This window comes from Tiliqua scincoides, chromosome 2, assembly GCF_035046505.1.
Source record: "Tiliqua scincoides isolate rTilSci1 chromosome 2, rTilSci1.hap2, whole genome shotgun sequence".
NCBI classification, from domain to species: domain Eukaryota; kingdom Metazoa; phylum Chordata; class Lepidosauria; order Squamata; family Scincidae; genus Tiliqua; species Tiliqua scincoides.
Window position 1 is genome coordinate 62173605 of NC_089822.1, and position 16087 is coordinate 62189691.

The following is a 16087-nucleotide window of genomic DNA, read 5'->3' on the forward strand; positions in this document are numbered from 1 at the left end:
AAACAAATTTTTTAAAAAGAAAGGCAATCCCTAAACAGCAATAAACTGTGATAGACAAATAAGTGTAAGTACCAACTCTTCAAGCACATATCTTTTCTCAAAACATCAAAATTTACTATTACAGCACCATTAAAATCCAGTGAAAAACTTTGATTGCATAGACATAAAATCCTGCTACAAGTACCTCCTCTTCAATCCTCCCAGATCTACAATATAAAACATGTAGAATAAAAATGCATGTACACAAATTACAGTATGCACACACACATTATTATAACATATGTAATATATAATTATATATCTGTAGTGTATACATACATATTGTATAATGGATTGCTAGTCAGTTAAGGAACAGGAAGAAGGGGTAGAAATAAACAAAGTTTTTACCAAAAAGGGAAGCAAGAAGTGGCATGATTTATCATTGCTATCAAACAACTTCTCAGAATTGTGTTCAGAACAAGAATACTGTTCCTTACTTCTCTAAAGCGCTTTTGGCTTGTCTTTCCTTCTCCTTTTTTTGCTTTTCTCTGTGCTTCTTAACCCGAATCTCCCACAAACCTCTTACGGCAGAAAAGTCAAATACTATCACCTGATGCCCCATATTGACGGCATTAAGGTCCTCCTGCAAGAAGAATGTTATGAAGACAGTGTCAAATACAGACAAGAAATGCCTGATACAGTTGTAAGCAATTAGTTTGGAACAAGACACACACCAGATAATACAGACCACATTATTAGGCTACAACTATGCCTGCACCCAACAACCCTCAATTAGGCCTGGCTCACTGAGGTATTTACATTTCGTGATTTCACCACATTTGACGGTAAATTGCTGAATGTGTAAATTAACTCTAAATAAAAAGCATAGTGTGTGAGGTGAAGTGATATGTAAGTTCTGCCTATGGTTTTATATCTGCGATGGCCTCCCTCTACTATTCTATTCACCACCTCATGAGGATGTACGTACCTCATGAGATTCATGCGTGAACCAGCCGTTAGGGTTTGTCCCACAGATCGTCATTCATGCAAGTAGTTCCTTTGGAGAACAATTCCCATCCCACTAAATGAGGCTACTTGTGCCACAAACTACTTCACACATTGGAGCTCTTCTTCGGGATGAGGAATAATATGTACAGAACTGTGATAAGAAAGCTAGAAATATGCTTTGCTATGTATTGGACTCTTGTCAGTTGGCCCTGTGGTTGCATAACTAAGGAGATGTCAGTCCTGTGGTATCAAGCAACAGAACCACATGTTAAGTTCAAGAAGGGTTGCTTTTTATAAGCAGAGCAAATAGAAAATCTCCCGCATCAAAAAAAAACTCTTTCTGGGCCCCAGCCAAAATTCTTCTCTCTGTACTTCCTATTTCCTGTGCTGTCAGACTACCAGCACAATCCTAACTTGTGCTGGAACAGGCAGGCCGGCAGGCCTCCGCTGTATCCAGCGCAAGTTTCGGGCACTTAGTGGCTCAGCCCGGGGCAAGAGGAATTGCTTCCCCTTACCCCAGGGAGAGCTACTGCAGCCCCAGTGGGCCTACTTAGATCTGTGCCACTTGGTGGCACAAATCCGAGCAGTGCAGGGCTCGCCCAGGCTGCCCAGGAATGGGGTTAGAATCCAGCATAACCACTGGATCCTGGCCCCACCTCCTGCTCCCTCCCCACTTCCAGGAATGCCCACCACCCACCGTCTCCCCACCACCTGCCTCCTGCCTTCGCCCCCCCTTCCCAGACCCCTGCATTGGCCGAGCTCAGCCAACACATCACCTTCCCTGGGGCCTCCAACAGTGCAGGGAGGCCAGCACAAGTCCCTTGCACTTGCCTAACTGCCTCCAGAGCGGCGTGAAAGTGCTTTACGACACTAATTCCAGGTTAGGATTGCACCCTACATCTCCCAATAGAAGATCAATGAGGGAGAGCAGATCAAGGCCAGAAAGGGTGCAATACTGGTGGCAGTAGCATCACAGATATCCTATCGCTTTTCCCAGAATCCCTGGCACAGGTTCAAATAGACCAATTCAGGCAGCAGAGGATTACTGTCAGGCAAGGGAATAAGTGTTCCCTTAACCAGAGGAGACCTCCAGGACCACCACCACCACCACCCCATGCAGTGCTCACTCCGGTGGTGCAGCTGCAGTGGCAGGAGTGGATTTAGTTAGGATTGGGCTGTCAGTAACTCATTCTAAGTATATGAAAAACACATGCTACCTAAGAAAGCAACAAGCCTGCTCCTAGTTACTGGTAGGAGAATCTGTTGTGAAGTTGTATTTCATTCCCTTCCCTCCCAGGAACTGCATCACAATATTTATTTTGCTATGTAACCCATTTTGTGAACGTGTTTGTCAAAAAGCTGTATATTATTCTAGCTGCCAATATTCAAATTGGCAGCAAAATAAATTTTGGTGTGTAGGTGGTGGGATGCAATTTCAAACAGGCATGTAAAAGTCTGCATCCTCAAACATTCACTGACTTTTGTATTTACACTAAACTCCATTGTGGCTCTAATTATTGCCAGAGGCTGCCCTGCTTCTTCTGGGAACATTGGTAAAACTCCTGCTAATAGGAACAGTGCTGGAGAGAGGCCACAAAGTATTAACACCTTTATTTCTGCAAAAGGCACACTGGGCTTTCTAATAACCAGCTAGGGTCATTACATCTAACTTAAAAGGCAGGATCTCCGAAGTATCATGCTCTTTCAGAACTGATACAGCAAGAACCCAAGAATTCGAGTCACCGACTGAATCTAGCTGAAGTCTAGCATAAAATCTAAGAACTAATAAAACAGTTCTCTCACACTCAGAGTCGTTGCTGGAGAAGTAATCATTTTGACCAGATCTTTATCATGAATTGTAGCTAATCCATCTATACAGGGCTTTGTCATGCTTCCTTGTTTATAAAATAGTTCACTGAACCAATCTCAGGGAAATCTGTGAAAACCAAGTCAGAAAGCCTTTTCAAAATAATTGCTTTGACCCAGATATATAAAAAAAAACAACCTGCAGTTTCTTCTCTCTACTTGTAGCTTCACTTGAGATTTCATTAGATGCCACTTTTATTGCACTTAATATAAGAGAACTGGGAACTGTCACTTCACTGCTATAGAATTAGCTTTTTTTTATTTATTAAAGGTTGATCTCCATGAATTTGTCTATCAATGGTTATCAGCTATTTATGGCTAAATGGAACCACACGTCAGAATACTGACTGCTGAGCATGGCATGGGGAGCACATAACAAGGCAAGAGTTTCGCAGGAGCAAGCATTGCTTCCTTACTTCAGGCACAGCCAGCGGCAAGTCGGTCCCCAACAGAGAGTGCTCAAGCCTGGCTCCCTCCCTATGAGAAGGGAGTTTAACTGCATGCCTCACTTCTTGACATCAATAATAAATTTCCCCACTCTTTGAGTGTCTGTCAACCGACATTTGAAGAAAGGAATTCAGCCCATTGGTCAAGATAAGTCAGCCTTACAGAACGAGCATCACCATACAGCATCCCTCATCTAGAGAAAACCTACATTCTGATGGGAAACCACCACAGATATTAGGGCACCAGTGGCAAATGCTCCGGAAGCCACACCTGTAGGGGCAGCACCACCAGCCTCCCACCACCTGTTTTTTATCCTTTAAGACAGGGGTGTCCAAACTTTTCGACAGAAGGGCCACATCATCTCTCTGAAACTGTCAGGGGCCAAGAAAAAAAAAAGAATTAATTTACATTTCAAATTTGAATAAATTTACATAAATGAATATATTAGAGATGGAACTTATTTGAATGAATGAAGGTCTTGCAATAGCTCAAGGCCTATAAAAGGCATTGCACAAAGCAAGGCCAGCCTTTCCTTTGCGGCCGCTGCTGCATCACAGATGTGAAACAGCAAGCAGTGGAGGGAGCACTCAACCCACAGCTCACGCAAGAGGTTGAACAGCTGGCCGTCATGCTGAGAGCAGTTGCATCAGGCCAGTGTGGGCTCTAACAAGTCTCCGGAGGGCCAGAGGCTCATTGGAGACTGGAGCCTCTTTGAGGGCCGGATTGGGAGTTTTTGAGGGCCGCAAGTGGCCCCAGGGCCAGGGTTTGGACACCTCTGCTTTAAGAGAAAGAAGCCAGGAGCTCCTTTAAAAAAAAAAAAAAAAGGAGAGGAAAGATGTGACCCAGAATGGTGCAGAATCATGCTGGGAGTGGCTGCAACTCTCGGTGCAACTCCAGAAGTAATTGTAATTCCGGAAGTAAAGATGTGACCCATATCTCCATATTTCTTATACATTCCTGTTTGAGCATTAGCTACCAATAGAGGTGGGAGAAAACGGTGATAATTAAATAAAAACACCTAACACTGCTTTCTGCACTTCTCATTTCTGTAAATGAAAAAAAAAACCTGAAATCTGCAAAAAAAAAAAAAAACCAACACATTTTATTTGGTTTATATTTATTATTTAATGGGGGGGGGGGGTGTGCATGGATGACTGTGGTTGCATCTGCTGACACTATACTACCTATATCACCTACCTAGTACACACTTAAAGATAATTTATAGTTATATAATTTATAATTATAAAGTAAATTTTAAATAAAAAACACATAACACAGCTTTCTGCACTTCCAACTTTGAAAAACAACGAAATCTGCAAAAAAAAAATCTGTTTTCTCCCACCTCTAGCCATCAATCATATTTCTCACATGAGCCTTTCTTTCTATATTCTACACTCATCTGACTTTCTGACTCATCTAGAATTTGTCACCTGCATCAGCTCCCATAAATAGCCAGTTCAACACTAGAAAAGAAGGTGTTTGTATTTCTTATAGATAGTCAAAGCATATTTAGGTAAATCCATTTGGCCCACGTCTAATTTTGCATTATGGAAGAAACTGTCAGTACTTTTCACATTGATTGATAATGCATCTTTTCCTGAAGAGTCTTTTGCCCTTCTACAACTTGCCGGTCTAGGAGAGAGGTGCATTTAGGTCTAGGTTCTGCAAAGCCGTACTCCCAATTTTATGGGGCTTGCTTACAGCTGAATGACTTTTTTCCTGGAGGACGTCTGCTTTTGAATTATTTTTGAGGTCACGGCACACCTTTCTAGGATGATGCATTGTTATAGTATCACTCAGCTTTATGATCTATGAGTCAGGGAAAACATGAAAGCTGTTCTCCTCAGCAATACACAATGAAGAGAGCATGATCCCAGGCAAAGGAGAAAGGGTTGGAGACCATAAAAAGGGGGGGAGCTGATGAATGATGTATAATGGTGTCACCTGTGACAAAGGAGCTTTGCATGCTGGAGTCTATTTTAAGGGGTAGTCTTAGCCTTAGCAATTTCCATTTACACACATGGATAATTTACTGGGCCTCAATCAATATGCTCATGTTTAACACATTGAGTTAGATTCATCCCCAATGCTTCTCCAATGGTTTCATTAGATTTACACAAGGAATGGATCAATGCATCAACTAAAATTCATGACTATCGCAAACTCCTTTTTTTGATTTTCAGTGAATAAGGGATGCTGCATATAGACAAGTTTACAAAGCAGCTGCTACTCTTTTCAGAACAAATTTAACTGAAGTCTTACTTTTTTCTTCTCCAAAGCCTGTTGCTGTCACATTAGAAATATTCTGTTTTCAACATGATTGCATAATTGCAGGTTTCCAAAACTGAATTTGGGTTCTCAGTTCAGCGGTCCTGCTTCTGTACGTGTTTTGCAATCTGTTTATTTTCCTTCCACTTCCATTCTTAGCACAGACACCTGAGGACCTAGTTCTGCAACCTCTGATGCAGTACAGAGAATGTTAGGTGAGCTCAAGTTCTATTGCAAGCAACAATGCCTTAGTGCAGTGGTTCTCAAACTGGTGGGTTGCGACCCACCAGTTTGTGTAATGCTTCCCCTGTCCCTTTGTGTTGGTGAACACAGCCAGGAGGTGGCTTGCGCTTGCTATTTCTGAAGATTCCAAGCCTCAGAGCGACCTGCGGAGGGCTGCACAAGGCTCCCCACACCTCCTGTTGCTTGCCCTAACAAACAGTAAGTAAAAGCACTTCCCTCACCCCCCTTCCCGCTTAGCAATGCGATCCTGGGGATCATGTCGCTGCCCTCACTGTTCCCCCACAAAGACTAACTTTGGGAGTAAAGCTCCCAAAAAGTTTGAGAACCACTGCCTTCGTGTACAATTCACCTTAACAGGATTCTGTCTCCTGAAAGCACCTTACTTTCAATGTAGTTCTAACAAAATGTATCACCTTCACTGGTTTGGCACTGCCCAATTTTTTTTATTTCCCCGAGGCATCTTAAGAGAAATATTGGGCCTTGCAGAAGATAAGTTCATTTAGGGCGCAATCCTAACCAACTTTCTAGCACTGGCATAGCTGTGCTGCATCCTGCAATTGGACAGCAGTCATGGCGGCTTCCTTAAGGTAGGGCAATGTTTGTTCCCTGACCTCAAAGTTGCATTGACCTTATGTAGGTGCTGGAAAATTAGGTAGGATTGCAGCCTTATTTGCTTACTTTGTCTACTTTTTGAGATTTTTATTTATCCTACCTTGCAGCTCCATAGAGGCCCCCAAGGCAGTTCACCTCAATTAAACTGTACAATCATCAAAAAAATACATAAATGCATACATAAAAGATACATAAAATCATTTTTCCCACTTCTCCTCCTCCTCACAAGGCAGTTGGTGTCTCATGAAGAGGGAGGGGCACAATCCAAGATTTTCAAGGAGGCAGCAGTAGGTGGAAGCCATGGTGATGCCCACATCCACATGCCTGTTGACCTGTTGACTGGCAGAATGGGCAACAAAATGGCAGATGTGCTTCAATGTCAGTAAGTGTAAAGTCATGCACATTGGGGCAAAAAATCAAAACTTTAGATATAGGCTGATGGGTTCTAAGCTGTCTGTGACAGATCAGGAGAGAGATCTTGGGGTGGTGGTGGACAGGTCAATGAAAGTGTCGACCCAATGTGCAGCAGCAGTGAAGAAGGCCAATTCTATGCTTGGAATCATTAGGAAAGGTATTGAGAACAAAACGGCTAATATTATAATGCCGTTGTACAAATTTATGGTAAGGCCACACCTGGAGTATTGTGTCCAGTTCTGGTCGCCGCATCTCAAAAAAGACATAGTGGAAATGGAAAAGGTGCAAAAGAGAGCGACTAAGATGATTACGGGGCTGGGGCACCTTCCTTATGAGGAAAGGCTACGGCGTTTGGGCCTCTTCAGCCTAGAAAAGAGACGCCTGAGGGCGGACATGATTGAGACATACGAAATTATGCAGGGGATGGACAGAGTGGATAGGAAGATGCTCTTTACACTCTCACATAACACCAGAACCAGGGGACATCCACTAAAATTGAGTGTTGGGCGGGTTAGAACAGACAAAAAAAAATATTTCTTTACTCAGCGTGTGGTTGGTCTGTGGAACTCTTTGCCACAGGATGTGGTGATGGCGACTGGCCTAGAAGGCTTTAAAAGGGGATTGGACAAGTTTCTGGAGGAAAAATCCATTACGGGGTACAAGCCATGATGTGCATGCGCAACCTCCTGATTTTAGAAATGGGTTATGTCAGAATGCCAGATGCAAGGGAGGGCACCAGGATGCAGGTCTCTTGTTATCTGGTGTGCTCCTTGGGGCATCTGGTGGGCCGCCATGAGATACAGGAAGCTGGACTAGATGGGCCTATGGCCTGATCCAGTGGGGCTGTTCTTATGTTCTTATGACTTCCATGCTCCTCCTCATCCACTCAAGGCTGTTGGCATCCCATTCACTGGCCTCTACATTCCCTGCCCTCTCTGATATCTTAGCTTGTCACATGGAACTCCTCTTCATACATTTCTCATTTCTGCATACCCATAAAAGGGGAAAAGAAATCACTGGTCTGGTATGCATATTCTAGAAACCATCAAAGAACAAGATCTCATCCAGATGACTCTTTTCTTGAGGTAACCTTTGCCCCATCAAATCTAAGTTCCTCATAGGGATACTCATTAATTGGGTTCTTAATTATGGATTAATGTGTGGTTGATTAGAGTATTCCTTGTACTTGTATTGCTCTCACAGCTCAATGCGTTTGCCATTCAGCTTGATGGATGCTGCACACGCAGAGGGATTTAGTACAGATGTCGCCCCTCTTCTCCTCAATGAGCTGGCAAAATGCTCTGCAAGCTGATTTCTCCTTCTGTTACCCAGTCAAAGAAGCTCCCTTTTCCCTTTACTGGTTTCATTTCACCTTTTTCATCTTTAATTTAGCCTACAAAACTTTAATGGTCAGTCTTTCATACATATTCATTGGAATTCAATGAACTGCCTGGGAGCAGCTTGGCCTTCACTCAAGCAACCAGTTCCTTAGAACAAAGAGCCAGGCCAACCGGAACCTGAAACTTCAGGGCCAGGTGGCCCTATAACATTGTCAGGTGTTCATCTGACAACTGCTGAACTAGAAGCTCCAGTTTCACTCTCTGGCAAGCAGGACTGGTGCAGCAGAGCAGGCCAGGAGCTATCACTTCTGGCAAGCAGCTACAGCACTCTACAGGGAGTCTGGTTACATGAGTTCTTTGCCACCTCCTGACACTCTGCATACCCACTCTCTATTATGACCCCTCTTGCTCTCAGAACAGGCCTAAGAGTGAGTTGTTCCATGTATTGTTCTGCTGCAGCATCCAGGCACCCAATATAGCCTCTGGACATTTATGACAAACACAGGAAGCTACCTTGTCTTAAGTCAGACCATTACATATACCTCGGTATTATCTACTACTTGACTGATGGCAGCAAGTCTCCAAGAATGTTTCTCTGCCCTATCAAGAAATGAACCTGAGACTATCTGCCTGCAAAGCAGGTGCCCTATTACTGTGCTATAGGATTTCCCTGTTGGCATCCTTCAGTCTCAGAAGACTATAGTATCGCACTCTGAATGGTGGTTGTGGAACAGAGTGTCCTCTCCAGTGCGCGAAGCCTGGGTAAAGTAGGTATGGAGGATAGGCTGTTACCCATGCAGCAAATCCCCCCTCTCCACGTCGCTGAAATGGTCCAATGGAAAGGCAGAAGCCAATACGGTTGGTTCCAGCGGCATCGCAGGAGTTCAGCCATGAACTGCCTCAGGGACTCCAGCTCTGGATTTTGCCTCGAGGTTGACTCCTGAAGCCTTTTCCATAACTGGATGTAGCCACAAGGCAGTGGAGGTTTGGGATCAGAGTTTTCCTTCTCTCAGATGAGCTGCCTTCCCAGGCTAACGAGTCCCATCTACCCAGTGGCTGTTTAGTCGCCTCTTACGACAAGTACAGCCAAACTGAGGGCCTATTCTTAGCCCCCAGCCCCCAGGGGTTACATCCCTGTAAGGAGGAGGCAAAGTATCAGAAACTCAGGGAAGCTAGGCAGGAAGTGAAGGAAAGCTGGCTGTGGGGAACGAGTGGAAGCAATTTGTCAAGCGATATGAGCAAGAAGGTGATAACACCCATGAGGAGGTACAGTCTCTTGTGGGAAGTGAAACATTTTCCCATTCCATTTGTCATGGAGCCTTTGATTGATTCTGATAACATATTCTAGCTCCGACCATTATTTTTGTCAATCTTTCCAGCCTATGTTGTCAAAATATTTGCCAGGGAATTCAGTTAAGTCCCTCTCCACCTGCCAGGCTGCCACAAGGAAAGGAAGAGCCTAAGAAGGGCCAGGCTGGATCCTGACAAAGCTGCAGCCCTACTTCTTTGCCCTCTCTTTCCAGTGCAGGAGGCTCAAAACCCGAGTCAATGAAACTACATTTCTCCACACCAAGTTGATCGCCAGTGATACCCATGGGTGTGCAGATAAGCCTCCTTCAAATTGATGAAGATTAGGAAATCCTGAAGTCAGATACACTGTAGAGTTGCCATCCTAAACTGTCAGCATTTTACCAACTTGTTGAACCATTTTTAATCGCCATTCTTCTTGAACACAACAAGGAAGATGAAGAATATTAGATGAAGACCAGTGTAGGCCATTGAGAAAAAATTCCAGTCAGTGCGTGACTCAAAAATAGGCAGGACTGGAAACTGATGTGGGAACTCCTCCAACAGACTTTTAAAGCCTTACTTAATTAGCATAACCCCTGTCTTGAGAGCAAGCAGGAGGAGATAACCACACACTGGATACCCTCCACCAACAACAGACAGGAGGAGGAAGAGTTGAGCAACTCTTGCCTGCTTATCCTTTCTGGCTAATGATAGGTCCAGGCTTTCCACTCCTATTCCCTCAGCAAATATAGAGTTGGTTCCACTCATCTGCCAAGATAACAGCTAGTTCCACCTTAAACTTCACAATTAATGGGATCAAATGTTTTGCTGCTGCTGTCCCATACCTGCCTATTTTCTCCATGATCTTGTGCCCCTTTTGGGCAGGTACCAAGGCAGTTTAATGTTCTGCAGTGTGTTTGGCATATTGTGGATACAAAGATGAGCACTGAGACACACATCCTTTTCAAGGGGATTGATGGTAGTATGGCAGATGTATGGTTTCTCAATGTGTGCCCATACCTTTCTCCCACCCACCTCTCCCCCTCCCACCACATAAGGTGAAACAGATCTTACACTATGAAATCATTTACAAAAACCTGTTAGTTAGAGATGACACTAGGATAACTATCTACAGTGTCACAAGCACCAAAGTCTCTACTCTACTTATACCATTCAGTCCTATTAAAAACAAAAACTATTGCCTGCATCCAGCCTTAATACTTTCTCCTTGGGGAAGAAAGAAATCTTCTACCATTCAACTAACACCCATTCCCTCCTTACAGTGATGGGTGCCACCAGGTGATAATGTGAATGTTAATCTACAATCTAACTCTTTTGAGCTGTGACAACACTTTATTCCCCTCACACATATCTCTCATATTAGTAGATTTGCTTTATCTGGTTTGAATTTGTCCTTTAAAAACAGATATTGTGAGGCCCACCTCACCCCAGCGGTGTCTTTTCTAGAGGCTGCCTGCTGGTGTTCTTTTGCATCTTTTTAGATTGTGAGCCCTTTTGGGACAGGGAGCCATTTAGTTATTGATTTTTCTCTGTAAACCGCTTTGTGAACTTTTTTGTTGAAAAGCGGTATATAAATACTGTTAATAATACTGTTAATAATATTATTTAACTCTTTCAAACTTCACTCAAGATCCCGACACAAGCAACAAAGCTAAATAGCCAATCTTTCAAATACTTTTCTTCTCCGTTTTTAGCAAATCATTTTAATGCCAACCTCAGTCCTTGAGATATAATAACATGGTTTAGTTTAGCTTATTTTTACAATAGAGTCAGCGAGAGAACTATTAGCAGGAATCAGGAAAGATATAAATAAAATGCATGCCACTATTTTTATTTTTCACATTTTTATACCACTCTTCCTGCAAGGAGCTCAGGGTGCTATACATAGCCCTCCTTTTTTCCTCACAACAACCCTGTGAGGTAAGCAAGGCTGAGAGAAAATGACTGGCCCGAGCTCATCCAGGAAGCTTCATGGGCCAAACAAGACATTAACATCCCAATCCTAACATGCCCTGGAGCTGATGGGCCTGGCTGATGGGCCAGTCCCACAATGGGGCAGGGTGGGGGGCAAAAGCGGCTCAGCCTAGGTAAGGGGATTTGCTGCCCCTTACCCTGGGTGAAGCCGCAGCCACCCCAATTGGGCTACTTGGATCAACAACACCTCAAGACGTGGCACAGATCTAAGCAGCCCAGAGCTGCACCAGGCTGCACCAGGCTGCCCAGGACCAGGGACAAGATCAGGCATAAGTGCTGGATCCTGGCCTCGCCCCCTGTTTACCCACTACCTGCCCCCACCGGAAAACACCTCCCTCCCACCCTCCCCATGCTCCCCTCTCAGACCCCCACGCTGGCCTAGCTCAGCTGGCATGGGTTTACCTTTTCCACCAGCCCAACGGGGCTTGGGCCAGCGTCCAACACACATCTGTGTGCTGATCTTCCTCCTCTTTACAGCACTTTCACACCACTCATAGGCTGACGCAAGGGACTTGCGCCGGCTGAGAGCACACTGTGAATTGCACCCTAAATCCATCAGTTTGCAGTTAGAGGTAACAGCCACATGGAGGTAATGATCAGGATCAGGATAGCACCCTACCACCATTTTCCTGTTGAAAAAGACTTTCTCTTGCTCCCCTAGTTTCTACCAAACCCTCAAAACGCCACTAGCAAATTTAGCAGAAGTCACTAAAATGATTGTATTTCGAGATCTATCCTGACACTGTATTTGAAACAGATGTGCCAAAAACGTTTAATGTGCTAACTATTTCTGTGTGTGTGTTTGTCTCTCTCTCTCTCTCTCTCTCTCTCTCTCTCTCTCTCTCACACACACACACACACACACACACACACACCATTTTGGCAGGCACTACTAAAACACGACTACAGCAGCATGTAGCAACAATGTTGACTTTGCGCTTTTGCTCCCACAGATCCACAGCACCATCATCACAACAGTCAGTAAAAGGGCCACTTACCTGCACCTAAACAGCACAATTGTCCTTGATCTCCTCAGTGTACCCTGCAGTAAGAAAAACAGAAACTCCAAGCTTGTTTACAGCAAGAACATAACTGCCGGTCAGTCCCATATCTCTATTTGTTTGAGCTGTGCCAGCGTGACAGGCCTCTCAGTGCTGCTCATCTTCTATTTTTGTAATGCGCTAACATGATCTGGGGCTTGAAAGCAGTCATGGGCATGATAGGATATCAACACTACAAGGCCCCACTTGAAGAAAGGAATGGCACAGAAACAATGTTGTTTTGGCCTGTAACCCAAGCATTATTCAAAATCACATAGTCGTGCCACAGAATTTTGTTTTTTTTCTAGGAGGGAGATGGCATTTTTTCATTTTAGAAAGAGCAAAATTTTCATAAATGAAAGACTTTGAATGAATAAATAAAACTGGACTTGCCAAGTTGGCTTGCAGCTTGCTATAAATAAAACAGGGAACGAGAAGAGAACCAGCACAGCATACCTGTCACTGTCTGGCCTGCAAGGAGACTGAGCTGAGCTGGTGCTGTAATGCCAACACACACACACCCCAGCTGCAAGCCACTTCAGCAGGACAGCACACACTGAAAGGGGAAAGCATCACTGCCTTTCTGACCTTGGCAAGTCCAGCCTTTCCCGATATAGTCTCATAGACGACTCTAAGGAAGGGATCCAAGTGTTATTTCCTGGCAGGGTTTCATCCCTAAGACAGCCACTTTGAAATGTGTGTGGAGGACTGTGCCAAGGCTCCACCATGCTCAGGGACTCTCCAACAGTTGACTGAGGCTACAACATTGGGCTGCTACCTTTGATAATGCACAGAGGCCCTGTGCTTGCCTTTTCACACAATCTCCTTGCAGGGAGAAACGTCATCAGTTAATTTCTGATTTATACTCTGATTTATACCGATTTAACAATTACACTTGTTAAAGATCTGGTTTAGTGGGTTATCCTAGCCATGAGGATCAGTATTACCATGCCAAGTTGTTCATGCCCCACAATGCTGGTACAGGTTGTTAGGGGGCTGGTGGTGTTCCTGCCCCTCTGTCTTCTCTTTATTTCAAAGGTGTTGGGGAGTGGTTGGCAACCTTCAGTCTCGAAAGACTATGGTTTTCCCAAGCGGTCTCCCATCCAAGTACTAACCAGGCCTGACCCTGCTTAGCTTCTGAGATCAGATGAGATCCACCTCCATACTTCCAGGTCTGTTGGGGAATGAAACTCCCAAAACTGAAGACTGAAGACTGAAAATCCCTTCTAGAGCTATTATGACAGTGAAATAAAAGGCTAAAAGGTTTTGAAAGACTATGTTAAAGGTGTTAGATGTTGACCCAGTACATGCCTCAAACCAGGCAATAGACTTCACATGGCTAAAGACAACAAAGAGCCTTGTGGTACCCAAAAGACCAACACATTTATTTCAGCATAAGCTTTCATGGGCCGCCATATCCTTCATTAGACTTCAATGATGAAGTGGATGTAGCCCACAAAGTCTTATGCTGAAATAAATGGGCAAGACTTTAAGGTGCCAAAATACTCCTTGCTGCTTACAGAACAGCAGCAAACAGCAGTTAACTGTTAACATGGGTGAAGAGTGCATGAACCCCACCATCCCTGTCACCTAGAAAGGTGCTTAAAGTGATAAACGTCAAGCTGATTCTGATAAGACAAGCTGCACTTGCAAAAAGATGGTAGGGAAGTAGAAATGATCAGTGCATGAGGCATCAGCCAACAAATCACTAGCTAAGAACAGGCGTCCTGTCCCTGCAGATTCTGCTGGTCTCTTAAAGAAAAGACATAGCCTGGATGAAGATTTGTGAGAAGCTGTAAAGGCTTTGTAGGAGTAAGTGCTGTGTTTGTACCCAACTTCCATCTTCAAATAATAAATATTGAATGTGTAGGTGACTGTGCTGGTCCATAAGAGAATTTCAAATCCACATTCTGGTAATACCTGTGTTCAACTGGTGCTGATCAGCTTTTTTAGGTGCTAGACATGATCTCAGGATGCATGCAGGGTTTCTGGGGTGAAGGAGAGTCAACAGAGGCTCCACCTCCACTTTTAATGAAAGAGAATATCCAGCAGTTCCTCTGATCCATATCCAGCATTAACTGAAGCACACAGCCCCTTGAAAGGTAGAGAGCAGGAGAGAAAACCATAGTAGATACTGAGCAAAGAGGAAGTGAACATACATGTTTCATTAGGCAGTCAAGGAGCCAAATGGGTCATCTTCCCTAGTGGTTGGAGAGTTTTCAACCCTTAAAATGTCAAGTTCCTTATTCAGGTAATAGCAAATGCACAATATAAACAAATACTACTGTAATAATAACACTGTAGCAGAAAAGGCAGGGATTTTCATTCTTTTTCATCTCATGGCACACTGACAAGACACTAAAATTGTCAAAGCATACCATCAGGTTTTTGATGACTGACAAGGCACACCATGATGCCAGTGGGGGGCTCACATCTCCCATTGGCCCTACTAATAAATGACCTTCCCCCAAATTCCTGTGGTACACCAGTGTGTCATGGCACAGTGGTTGAATATGGCTGGTATAAGGAATGGATCCCTGATTATAATAGTAAGTGTTTAACACAGAAAACTTCAGTCAGTTTAATGTGCAGGCATTAATGTATGCAATTTTAATGTGCAGGCATCTCACCTTGTCTTCTGCATTAACATGGGGCAGTTCAAACAATAAATATTCAAGCCTCACATGTAAGAACATGAAGCATACTGAGTAAGACCATTGCCCCACTTGGGGCTCAATCCTATCCAACTTTCCAGCACCAGTGCAGCCGCAACACAGCTTTGAGGTAAAGGAACAAATGTTACCATATCTTGAGAAGGCCTTTGTGACTGCCCCACCTCCACAGGATGCAGCACATGCCCCATTGGCACAACTGAACTGGCACTGGAAAATTAGACAGGACTGGGCCCTTAGCCCACTATTGTCAATTCTGATTGACAGCTACTGTTCGGGGACTCAGGCTGAGGTCTTTTTGAGAACTGTTACTTGAGAGCTGTAACTGGAGATTCCAGGGGGTCTGGGCTGACATATTGGTATGACATACTCGACTATATGTCAATAGTTAGATTGCGAGCCCCTTGGGATGGGGACCTGCCTTTCCATTCTTTGTAAAGTTCCATGCACATGGATGGCGTCATATCAACAGGATAGATGGATGAGATCAATAGATAATCTGGGTCCAGTGATTACTGTAACAGTAAATAGCAGGTACGCGAATCAACAATAGGGGTGGCTGTTGTCTTCATGATGGGCTTCTGGGCTTCCCAGAAGCAGCTGGTTGGTCACTATTGGAAACAGGAAGACGGACTAGATGCACTTTTGCATGGTAGTGCTTATGATCCTAATGTTTGAAAGGGCCAGCCCAGTCATGAGGCCAAGGAAGTCACCTCTTGCAACAGATTCCTGGGTGTCACCCTCCTCCATCTGCTTACCCCCTTGGCTCCTCCTCTCCTTATTCCCACTCCCTGAACTGAAAAAGGAAGTGGGGGCAGAAGACTAGTTCTCTACTCTGCTGTCCTCCAGACTTTTGCTTCTGCTCTATCCTTTTCCAGTTCAAGAAGAGGGAGAAGCAGAGGCTGACACCTAA

At 44.2% G+C, this 16087-nt stretch overlaps 1 protein-coding gene across 3 annotated transcripts in view; it reads right to left on the reverse strand.

Annotated features, from left to right (window-relative positions):
- Positions 1–12587, reverse strand: part of LRRC2 (leucine rich repeat containing 2) — a 62428-nt gene extending 49841 nt beyond the window's left edge. Inside the window, exons 1-2 of one of the 3 annotated variants that reach the window (XM_066613831.1) lie at positions 12461–12587; positions 477–622 (exon numbers count right to left, since the gene is read on the reverse strand). In XM_066613831.1, coding sequence (XP_066469928.1) covers positions 477–601 — 125 coding nt within the window. In that variant the 5' untranslated portion in view covers positions 602–622; positions 12461–12587. Of the gene's footprint in view, positions 1–476; positions 623–11864; positions 11949–12460 lie in introns of those variants that run through there. The other 2 variants (XM_066613832.1, XM_066613833.1) reach the window with 2 other exon arrangements.
- Between the last annotated feature and the right edge of the window lie 3500 nt (positions 12588–16087).